Source organism: Neurospora tetraspora (genome assembly GCF_033439725.1).
Source record: "Neurospora tetraspora strain CBS 560.94 chromosome Unknown B0H65scaffold_2, whole genome shotgun sequence".
NCBI lineage: Eukaryota > Fungi > Ascomycota > Sordariomycetes > Sordariales > Sordariaceae > Neurospora > Neurospora tetraspora.
Window position 1 is genome coordinate 4,756,716 of NW_026944384.1, and position 12,240 is coordinate 4,768,955.

Below are 12,240 nucleotides of genomic sequence, written 5' to 3' on the forward strand. Positions count from 1 at the left end.
CAGGTTTCCCGGAAGGGTAACTCACTCCCGTCCCGTCCCCGAACCTCCTCCGTGGCCTCCGCCACCATCCATCCATTCACGCAGGCACGCAGCAGGTCAACCTGAAATCTCATTTCTTCAAACTCAACCCGCCTCCGCAAATGTTGGCCCTCGCACTTCCGAAGACGTTCGGTATGCGAAATAACTGGTGACATGTTTCATTGAAGTACTTCAGTCATCAATCACCCTGCGACATGCCGGACAATGCCCGAAGAGCCCGGAGGAACACTCTCAAAATGGGAAGCCGTTCGACCATGGGGGCATAGCGGCCAGCCAATTGTCTTTCACCGTTTCCTAGGCGTTTATACCTAAACAGTGACCCAGGTCGTCCTTCAACTTCCCCAATTCCCTTCCCACTCCCCTCCCACACTCACTCCGCGAACCCCATCCAACCCCAATGCAACATCGAGACATTCAAACCTCGTGAGGAGGAGCGTCTGCTGGAATAACCGCCTTCCTCTTTAAGCTTAGGGCGGGACTCAGCCATGAGTTTTGTCGAAATGAGCGGGGGATTGGGATACAGCCAGCGGGATGTGGGAGGAGGAGGTATATACTTCTCAGTACCTTCTACTTGGACACGCGAGTTGATGATGGGTAGGTACCTCTAGGTGAGCACCGTGAGGTAGGATATTTGAGTGGTAACGAGTGAAAAGGGAACCTTTTGAGTAGTATCACCTCATGCTTGGAGATAACTGTGAGTTTGAGCAAGAGTTTTTCTGGACTTAACTCGGTCTGTCAGTCAGTCAGTCACAGAATTCACGATCGATCTCCGTCGACGACAGCGTGAGAAGGACGGGCGGGGAATTCGGGGCGGACACACAAAGGTAATCGCCCGTCTCACACACTCAGATCGACCTCTTTCCCCTCTCACGAATGTCTCGAATCTGCAACAGAACGTGGAAGTCTTGCGTCTCCAGATCTTGAGTTTTAGTTTCTACTGTGTAGTATTCTCTTCTTCGCCCCCTCTCCTTAGTTCTCTGGAGATTTCACGGCCTACTGCACCGGATGCCGCGAAGAGTCTAGGCAAGGCGCTACCCCGGATTTTGAGATGTACGTACGTAAGTTGGTGAGTGATCTTTCTCCTCGGGGCTTTTGACAGTCGGTTGATGATCGAAATGAGCATCTACCTAGACCAACCAATATCACCATCAACCGAGTTTCAGTACTCAGCAGCTACCTACCTACCTACCCACCTACTTGTTTCCAATTGCTCTATCTCCTTTGTCTGTTCTTTTTAGAGTTCTTAGGTACAGCATAAGCAGGGCAGGTAGAGCTCATAGCTATGAAATCCCCCGTCAAATCGACGATGCCTTCGTCTACCTCACCGCCGTCATGCCACTCACCATTTGCCCACTCACACTTCACAGTCACACACACACACCTCTACACCTCTCAGCCCACAGCTTATGGAATCATTCATGCTCTCCTTCCCGAAATTCGTCCGCCCCTCCCCCCATCATCACCAAGCTCACACGCAGTATGATGGAACACTGCGATCTTTTTCTCATTCCCATTCCTTGTGACAGAGGATGAGTGGGCGGCAGTAGCAGGCAGGAGTCAAGCATTTCCATACCTTGCAAGCATCTAGAATACCTCCCAGGACCAGACCCCCAAAGAAAGGACTTTAAAGGCAGGTAGTATTTAGATATGAGTACATGCATACTCCCCTGTTCGATGGGCACTGTTACTTGTGTAGCTACGGTACCATCTTGCGTTTCTCGGTAGACCTCTGAGTACCACTCAGGCATTATACCCAAGTCGGTAGCCAAGACGAAGGATTACGATGATGCCATCGCCGCGGTAACCTTGGCGATGTATGTACCTTCCAATGTATGTCGGTAAGTATGGGGGATAACCCGACATGGCGGATAGGAACGGTGGAAAAAGAACCGAGAGAAGGCGGGTTTCCGAACCGAAATGCCATCGAAAGCCGATGAAGGAAGGAACGGGCGTGGTCGATGGAGCCTGTCGAACCCCCGCGATCAACGTAGGAACGAGTGTCAGGGTCCTTTGATGCGCCCCATGGCTCCTTCCTTTGTCTCGCTGTTCGGGCATAGAACCTCAGTTCGGATCGGTGTGCAGTAGTAATTTTGTTCATTTCTCTCGACGGGCAAGAACCAGATGCCTGCCCAACTAGCTTCTCTTCCTATCCGAAGCTAAACAAAACCACAAACCAAAAGAGCAAACCCTTTCCCGTATGCTCCCCCACCCGTCATCCCATGCATCCATCCCTGGTCATATATGCATATAGTAGTACATGTAAAGGAAGGCTATTTTTTGTGTGTGCCTAAGCGCCGTGACCAGACCCAAACCAAACAAGTAATCCGAAAACAGAGAGATCCCGCTCCCAAAAGATGGACAAAACACCAGTAAGTAGTAATAGCAGCAGTAAGCCAAAGCAACCAACCCCCTTTCACCTGTTCATGCTGAACATACAATCACCCCCATGCCGCCTTTTGAATGTCAGAACATGATCCATTCAACATCTACACCAGGTCCCCCGATGCACCTCGACCAGTTGAATGGTCCGCTGCGCATCATGCCTCTCATTTTGGCACCGGGACCATCTTCCTTTACATCCTCTGCCCACAGGCGTTCCAGAACGTCCAAGGCAGCCATGTTGTTCATGTAGCCGCTGCGAGCCATAATATCGCGGCATTTGGACCGGACGATGTTCTGCTGTAACACGTTGACGCATTCGCTTCCAGCCACAAACAAAGGCCAGAGCAGGAACTTCTCCGCACTGCTGCCTGCTTCCAGGCCGGTGGCATAGTAGATAACCTGGCTGACCAGATCCCGGAAGTGACTATGAGAGCTGGGGAGGTTGGGACTGGCCAGGCGTTCCGTGTATAGAAGCGCCGCGTACCGGAACGCCTCGCTCAACGAGCTGAGATCGCGCACCTGTGAACCTGTAGGCGGCGGCGACGACGGTGTTGGGGCCAACGAGGCCACTACCCTCGATGCGTCAAACTCCCAGCTCTGCAGGGCAGTGCGCGCGTCCTTCCACTCGCGCCAGAATGTGCTGCCATGATCGTCGTATCCCATGGATGTGTGACCTATTCCCAGCATTTCGTCGTCCTCCATGGTCGAGCCAAATCCGCTGCCCTCAAACCTCATAGGCTGGAAGCTTCCAAGCATGTGATGCTGCTCAGGCGGGGATGGCTTGAAGCCGCCACCGAGAGGCGAAGGGGTGCCAGATATGCTGCTGCCGCGTGCACGCTGGGCGTTGGCCAGAAGGTTTTGTACCGGTCGATGCTGAGAAAGCAAGTTCAGACGACCTAGCTTGACAATCGTCTTGAATAGTTCACGATCACAGCCCACAAGATTTTCCGTACCCGGTGGGAGAAGTTGAGAGTCAGGAAGAAGGCCATAGAATGATGTGTTGAGCTGAGCTTCCCGGTCGTTGACGCTCGCGGTGATAGCATCAAAGTAAGTGAATAGCGCCTCCATCCATGCCGAGTCTCGTGATACAGGATAGGGAGACATTCGACGCAACCCTAGTATCTTCTTAACTCCTGCGAACTGGGTTTGAAACTTGGCAACGCCGGACTCAGCCATCCGGTAGTGGCAAAGTATGAGGATGGTAGCCAGGACTGAATCATGAGTTGACTTCTCCGGGTCATTAAGCTGCTCATTCAGCAGATGAACAGCTAGGTTCCTGTGCTGATACTCCTCAGAGAGGGACTGGTCCTCTGGCTGTGTATCCGAGTAACCGTCGAATGGGCTTGCATCTAATCGCTTTTCTCCAACGTCGCGCCTGTGCTGTCCAAGACTGAGCCGTCGCTTTATCCTGAGGTTGCATGCGGCGAGTGCACAGATGGCATGCTGCAAGCTCCTGCTAGTAGTACCAAGTTGCAAGATGTGTTCCCTGAACGGGTTGCTGGGGTCGTCGATAAAGACCATGCCGGGACAAATGGTCTTTTCATAGTAGTCCATGAAGAAAGGCATCTTATGGATGAGATCAGGGCTTACTCGCAGGATCGGGGAGGGCGATTGCGAAGGAAACGAAGCCGGCCACGGTAGTTGGTTATGCTCTTGGACGCTTTGCGAAAGTGATTCGTCGTCTGCGTTGGATGGTGCCCAGAACGGGCCGTGAGATTGGACGCTCGTACTAAACGTCTCCAAGTCGGATGGCGTTCCCGGCACTTAAATGGCGCTGCCGTTAGTATGGGTAGCCTGACCGCCGAGAATATAGTGGCTCACCGAAGACATCACATTCTTGCACCATCTTGCGACTCAACTGAGTTTCCAAGCTGTCCACATGAGATACACGCGAAGGGAGACTAGAAGTAGGCTCTGAGGGTGAGTAACTGAGGCTGGGACGTGAGGTCGGAGGCCTGTGAGGCTCGATCATGATAGCGGATGGAGGAGTATGCTGGACGGGTGAGCCATGGCCGGGATAGCTATCGTAGATAACGGTCGGGCTGTGAAGGGGACTGTGGATGTAAGAAACGTCGTCTCTCGGGAACGAGTGAGTGATGGGAGACATGTAGTCAGTTTCGCTTATAGAGTCCATGTGAGATGCCATGGAAGAAAGCGACATGCTCCTTCCTGGATATCCAGGGCCGTCGTGAGGAGACATGGGTGAAGTAAACGGGATGTGAGTCCAGCCAGGTGGTGGAGCTTCCGTCACGGGCGACATGTGAGACATATCGAAGTGATGAAAAGGCGGGCCCGACAGTGGTGAGTGAAGAGGTGAGTGAAGATCCATAGACGGCTGCTCTGTCCCTTCACGTTTGACACGATCCTCTGTCTCCGAGTACTGGCTGACGGATGCGATAGAGCTAGTGCGTTGCTTCGTTGTTGGCGACTTCAATGCCGTCACTCCTTTCCCGGGGTTCACTGGTGGTGACTTGGCGATGGGTAGCGACAGGCCTCGAAGCTTGCCTCGACTGGCAACACCGACACCCCAAGTCAACTGGGTCTTGTATCCCGAGCACTCATTTCCAATCTCGAGACATTGCGAACAATACGGCCTCCTCCGGTCGCACTTGACATTCCTCTTGGCGCAGGTAAAGCAGTCGTCGGCAGCTCCGCCAGCGGGCGCCCTTCTCCTACGCTTCCTCGCAGAGGCAGCATCCTTGACAGTCGCAGCAGGTGGGGTGTTGGTAGGGGCAGCCATGGTGGTGACGACTGCGGGACGTGGTGGTTAAGTATGCTGCAGGTATCGAGTCCCAAAGATATCATAAGGAGAAGCTATCCAAACAGTCGGCAGGCAAGTTTATCCAAGACACGGGTCCGGACTGTCGATGACGGAAGTTGAGTGGTATGGGTAAATGGGCGTTAATATGGAAAGACTTGGCCCATAGTAGGGAGGCGAATAGACCTGGGAAGTGGGAAAGAGTAAAAAAGAAAAGTAGAGGGGGTGACATCTAGCGATGGGGAGGCGGTCTCTGGTGGATGGCCAGTCTTTAACTGAAAACCCCAGCGACAGCTACGAAGAGTGAGAGAGTCCATCTAACGAAGCCGCGGGAGACATCGAGGCTTGTCTTGCATGCAGCATGGCCAGCCAGCAACCAAGCAGCAATTCGCCCGCTTGACCAGTCACCTAGCGCACTGCTTAGTCCTTAGTGTAGCCCGCTAGCGTATCGGTACCCCCTTGATATTGATGGGGTAGGCATGTACCTGTGTACACGAAAGTACAAGCCCGGTGCTTTTCCTCTCGAGTCTCCAGTGTTGCGCCCTCTCTGCCGGGGGCGGAAAGAGGCCCTGGAGTGGATGCAACGGCCGGCGAATAACAAATGAGAGGACACGAGAGCGACAAGGGGTGGTGAGAGTGGAGGAGACCGGTGTCTTGGTCGCACGCCCGCGCCAACACCATGCAAGTAGCAGCAGGCTCCATTCTGGTTCCCAGGTGGAGATGGTTCTTGAAAGGGTAATCCGCTCGAGACTGCCTGGTGCTTGGTTGCTGCGAATGATGAATAGGCATAACAGCAGCAGAGATGGTGAAATCGCCGAGGACAGAGCACCGTGTAAGCGAGATGCAAACCGTTGTTTGAGAAAATACCATATCGTCAAGGACGAGAGGCATCATGGGCAGCCGAGGATGTTTGGTTGTGTAGTCGAACAGGATTGGAGAGACAGTAAAGTGCAGTTAACTGTACGGCGCAGCCTCTCCTTGAGTAACCGAAGTCTCAAGCCTCCCGGGCGAATCCGCACATGGCAATCCCATGTCCGGCTCAGCTTCGGGAACTTGACGGGATGGATGGTTTGCTGTCGTTCATCTTCTCTCTTCGAGCCAAAGAGCCGAGAGGCGGCCGACTTGGGGATGAACATGTGTAGATATGTCTTGCCTATGGGCAACCAGTCAAGCCACTGACGAACCACTGAGACTGATTGGGGAACGATGCCCCTGAGCGCTGGGAAGACGGGATGCCTTCTGCGAAGAAAGCAAGTCCTGAAGAGGTACTAGTACTGTAAGTACGCCATAGCCATACTGCCAGTATAAAATCAGAGGTCGGCCAGGTGGAAGACACCTCGGCGTCGTCTCATTGCATTTGTTGCTCGATGTTGTGTCAAGATGAACGCTGGCTCACTGGACATGGATCCCCAGGCCCTGCGAGGCACGGTATCGTCGTGTGCAGGGACTGAAGGGCTTGATGGAGTCCCCTGGAAGTACCGAGCTTTTGGTGCTGTGATTACAGGAACAGGAATCAGTGATTCAGTGAATTCCCGAATCCGCTTCTCCAGCTTGGCACCAATCTTGCACGTTTCGGCTTCCATTGTTCGCCAAGTGCTTCTTGGATCTTTCTCCGAGACATTTTGGACGCGCCAAATCTTTCAGCCGTAGACGGCGAATCCCCATAGTGGTGGAGAGACTAGTATTCGGGAAGTCCACGAGACCGCGACGGGCTTTTGAGTGTCGGGTTTTCGGATATCTGGATGACTTCAGGTGCTGTAGGCGTGTGTAGCCGGAGCTCTCTAGCCTAGAGGTATGGGCTGGATGTTGCAACCTCAATGCCCTGATAAACGACGTAGCATCAACCTATAACAAGCTTCTTTGGTGGGACACTGAGGAAGATGGGACACTGAGGAAGAGGGCTCACAAAGACCCGATAGAATGGTGTTGGGATGGTGGGCGAGCACGAACTGTGGTTGCGAGGTTGCGACGGACGACAAGCGAGAGGAGCGAAAGGAGGGAGTTCTCCGCGGGACGTTCGCGGACAGGGGAAAGTTTGATAAGCTCCCTTCCATTGGCCCTTTCCCTGCTCCCGCTCAAGAACTTGCAATCCGTAATAGACCGCTGAAGAAGGTTCTTTGGGGGTATGAACAAAGGTGTATAATTGGATAATCTGCTAACTAACGGTGTGTCACTGTGACTATGGAATAAATACCAGTACCTAATAGTCTATGCGTATAGGCGCACCTTCTACAAGGCTCCCTTCCTTCCTAAGGGTGCTACTGTATGCCTAGAATTTGCTAGTTATATATCCTAATGAAAAATCTATCTAATATATCGTAAATATTAATGTCTATTTCCTATACATTCTATTTCCGCTATTCAATAGTACTATTTGCGTGTTGTATTCGCATTTCTTTAGACGTACTTAAAATAGAATAGTTGGTTGCGCTTTTACGGTACTGGTTATATACGCTGTACTAAAGTAGGTTGTATTCTTAATACTTCTTAAATTTCTGTAATGTTGAACTAGTCTAATTATAATAATATTAATTGAGCAAGCTAGTCCAATTAGGTAGTAAATATATATAGTTAATGTCTAACAGTTATATATTAGTACTATAATATTCTAATAGAGGCCTTCTTAAATATTAAAATACTGACTAAAATTCTAAATATTCCCGCTAATATTCCGAGTACCCAATAGACAATAATTCCAGCTCCTCGAACTAATATATATACTAGTTTCAAACTACTAATAATAATAATAGTTGCTCGCTTCCTAGTATTATTATATATAATCTCTATACGTATTTCGCCGTTAGTCGCGGACTAATTATTATTTAATTATTGCGAATCCCGGTTAATTTTATTTAGTATATATTTTAACTAGTCTACGTTATTATTATTTAAAAGTAATTTAAATTCGTTAGTAAATAAGGTTCGGTATTTATTTATTTAATAGAGCAATTATTCTACTATAATCTTTTTTATTTTAATTGGTTTTGTGCGCGCTGGCCTTTAGTAAATAATATTACTATATTTATTTAATTAAATGCGGTCCGGATAATTATAGTATTTTTCGATCGTTACTATAAATTATATTACCCTAATTAAGTTTTAATGAATCATTATTATACTATCTTATTTAATTATATAGATTAGCCATATTCGCTCTAGAAGGGTAATCGTCAATTTCTTCTTAGTATTTATATTTATTGGAATTTTAATCAGTTTCTATACTTTAGTGCCGGGTGCCCGAATTAAAAAAAATTTATCGTTCTATTTTATAATAATTAATTATATCTATTCGGCCTTAAAGTTTTTGAATATATAGTATAGGTCCTTAGTATAGAAGAAGTAAGTATAGTTCGTAATTACGATAATAAAATAGAAATTTAAACGATATTATTAGAAGATGTAGTTTCTATATAAAGGTTATCCTGACAGCGGAGTAAAGAAATCGATTTCTTTAATATAGCGCTCTAGCGTAGTACGAACGAAATATAGAATATATTTGTTAATATATAATATTATAAATTGCCGCAACTTATAGATCGGGCCCGGTTTTAAATATTTCCTCTCTAGTGTAGTTAATAATAATAATCGACAGTATATATACAATTCTCTTTTCCTGGGGACTATGATTAGAGTTAATTCCCCACGTACTAGGATAGCAGTCTAATTAATATATAAGTTACCAGTATAAATGCTTAGTTTGTTTAGGTTTTCCGAGACTATATCGTCGCTATTATTATTATTATATTCTTAAAAAGAGCATTTATCGTATGCGTTGGATCCTTCTATATTTTCTATTATATATTAGTGAGGCCGATATGATTGGGGTGATTGTAATAAACTGTATATTACCGTAGATAGTAAAGAAAAGACTGCGACGTAGTGGTAAAATTAATGGAATTAAGAGGCGATCGCCTATGATAAACTATATCTCGCCGTAAGTAATAAAAAAAAGGAACCGGAATTAACCGCAAATGTATATAGCGAATTGAAATAATGATATAATGCTAAATAAGAGTACCGACCTGGAAATATCCTAATAGTATTAACAACGCCGACCGACGATGACGTTTTCGAGGAAAAGGTGAGACTATAGAAAAGGAATTAGGTTATAATGCGTTAAAATAATAAAACCCGCTTCTTCCTTCCTTCTTTTATTATTTATTATATTAAATACCTATTGCCCCTCCTTTTTTCTATCCTATTTTCACTACTTTATCCCTCCTTCTCCTCTTCCTATTTTATAATTTCGCTTTCTTTTTCTTACGTCCCTCTTTCTCTATCACAGGGCTGGCTGTGACGTCTATATAGTGCGTGCATCCGAGTTCTGTCTAGCGAACAGAACATCGTTCCATCTTTTAGTGTCTTAGTGTAGGCAGTGCACGCCTTGCTCCGTAATAGTATATTCTGTTCCACGGTGGAGGTCGTAGGTTCAATTCCCCCATGTGTCAATTGATTTGGGCTTTGGTTCGCCCTTCTGTGTCGCTCACGGTGCGAACCATTGCAGAGACCGTCAATGCAGAAGCGCGGAGACCATTCAATTGAAGCGACTATCCCATTGGAACCAATTGGTTCAGGTGGTACTATATAGATTACCTTCGTGACAATGTTACCTCCCTTGGGCCGGAGCCTCTTGATGTCAAATAACATCGCTTTGAGGGAAGGTAGTGTCACAGGGCTGGCTGTGACGTCTATATAGTACGTGCATCCGAGTTCTGTTTAGCGAACAGAACATCGTTCCATCTTTTGGTATCTTAGTGTAGGCAGTGCACGCTCTGCTCCGTGATATTCTCCTTAATAACTTTTAATCCTTCGAGTAGGTTAATTTCTTCTAATACTACTAATACTATTTCCTTTACTTACTCTGCCTCCCTTTTTAACTTTATATTCTATTATAATCCTATTTCTCTTAATAACTCTACTTCTCTTATTTTGTCTACCTCCTATAATTTAATATTATTTATATAAACCTTTTGTACCTTCTTCCTTATATTCGGGTCTACTACTCTCATTAATATTTGTAATACTACTTCGATTATTTCCTATAGCCCCGTCTATCTTAGTATAAATATAAGCGCCCTCGCTCTATTATCTGACCTCTTTAATTTATCCTTCTTATATATATATCCTAATTTTATATTTCGAATCCCTATAATTAACTCCTATACTATATCTCCTATTATATAAGAGTTTCTAAATATAATATCTTCGGCTTTATTTACCCGGCTTTTATTCTAATCTTTACGAATTATTTCTACTTCCTCTATACGTAAACCCTCCAAATCCTCCTTAGTTAAGTTCTTATTATTATTTATAAAATTTAATACCCTACTTATATTTATTATTGTTGGTCCGCCTATCGCTTGGTTAATTACTATTAGTCGCCGTCCTATTTACTAACTTATTAATAATTATAATATATTATATTTACTGCCTTCTTATATCTAATTATTCAAATTTATTACTAAGTCCTCTAATACTAATAGTTAGTCTTCTAAGTCTTAGTAGTTTCGATCCCTGGCCTATTTATATATTTTTGCCTTTAATGACTTTATATAAAGCTCTATTAACCCGTATAATTAAAGATTATATATTAGTCTATAAATTACTTTAGTATTATAATTTCCGAAATGCCGTTTTATTATTATTAAAGAGAAATATATTGCGTTATTACTATAGACTTCTTTTAGCTATCCTAGTATTGGAGTTGTCCGTGTTTATATTTGGATAATCCTAAGGCTCGTTAATTTTTCCGTTACTATAGTAATAAAGAATTGTAAAGAGTAGTAGATTTATAGGTAAATATATAATTAACCTCCTTTTTTTCTAAATATAATAGTACCCGTATAGTCCGTTCCAACTACTAATTAAGGAATTAATAATATTACTAGTATAAATAATACTATCTGAGGCAATTTAAGACCTATTGCCATATACAGTATATAATTTAAAATATAAGTTATAATATCCCTTAGTCGATTAGGCTACTAATATTTTAATTGAAGTCGCTATATAATAATAGCAGTTGAATAATATCTATAATTGTTATTTATTTATTAAATAATTATTAGCACTTCGTTTAGAAATATATACTATATTAACGAATTTTAGTCCCCCTATCCTTCTAGGTAGGCTAGGTAACCGTTTACTAGCTGATACTTTATCGATTTCCAAATAACGTTACGCCTCTCTGTATTTGTTAAATTATTTAACGTTAATTTACTGTAAATTAGGAAAGTAATTACGTCTATATGTTAAAGTTCAATAAATAACCGTTCGTTTAAATTATTAATATACCTGGGGGTAACCTAAAGTATAATTATATATATTATTTTTTCGGTTTCTATTGTAGGTTATAGTCGAATTAAATATATTAATAATGCTTTTTTCGGTTATTAAAATAGGAATACTTCTTCGTCGCCGCTTTTTAGGGCGTTTATTATTATTCCGAATAAGTATAATAAACCGTTAATAATATTAATAAATTGTAATTTTCTAAGCTAATAAAAGATTTTAATATTATATTCGCCTAAACAGTTAATTTAACGGGTAATCCGACCGGTAGGGTCTCTTTCAACGTTCAATATTTTTAATAAGTCTTCGTAATTTATATAAATAAATATTAAGTAGATAAATTTAAAGAAAATATTGCGATACTTTGCTAGGCCCCAGATTATACTTAGTACTTCCCTTTCTCCTATATAATATTGAATTTTAGCGTCCGATAAGGACTATAATATAAATAATAGGATATTTACATTTTTTATATTCTTATTAATAATTTCCGTCCTAACGTAAATTATCGTTAATTATATTAATACCGCTCTTATACCCGTATTCGATGTATTATTACTTAAATACAATTACATTTTAGAAAGGACGGTCTTAATAGCGCGGTTCTAGATTTTATTATATAAGAATATAAATAATCGGTTTATTTCAGTCCTTAATTCTATTTACATAATACTTATTATTATTAGATAGATAGTTTCCCTTTTAGTATTTATTTTTATACTTATTTTATATAAACCTATTTTAATACGTTAATATAATTAATTCGGCTA

General features: G+C 43.8%; 2 protein-coding genes across 2 annotated transcripts; one reads left to right on the top strand and one right to left on the bottom strand.

Moving 5' to 3' along the window:
- Positions 1–835: 835 nt before the first annotated feature.
- On the top strand, positions 836–1,916 carry B0H65DRAFT_458348 (uncharacterized protein). The gene is made up of 2 exons (XM_062826401.1): positions 836–1,105; positions 1,171–1,916. Exons 1-2 carry the CDS (start codon positions 1,088–1,090, stop codon positions 1,570–1,572), a joined length of 420 nt encoding a protein of 139 aa, XP_062684879.1. The 5' UTR covers positions 836–1,087; the 3' UTR covers positions 1,573–1,916.
- Positions 1,917–2,319: 403 nt separating this feature from the next.
- B0H65DRAFT_126213 (fungal-specific transcription factor domain-containing protein) lies at positions 2,320–5,485 on the bottom strand. Its single transcript, XM_062820745.1, has 2 exons — positions 4,243–5,485; positions 2,320–4,184 (listed from the first exon to the last, which is right to left on the bottom strand). The coding sequence occupies exons 1-2, from the start codon at positions 5,159–5,161 to the stop codon at positions 2,503–2,505; spliced, it is 2,601 nt and encodes an 866-aa protein (XP_062684880.1). The 5' UTR covers positions 5,162–5,485; the 3' UTR covers positions 2,320–2,502.
- Positions 5,486–12,240: the final 6,755 nt, after the last annotated feature.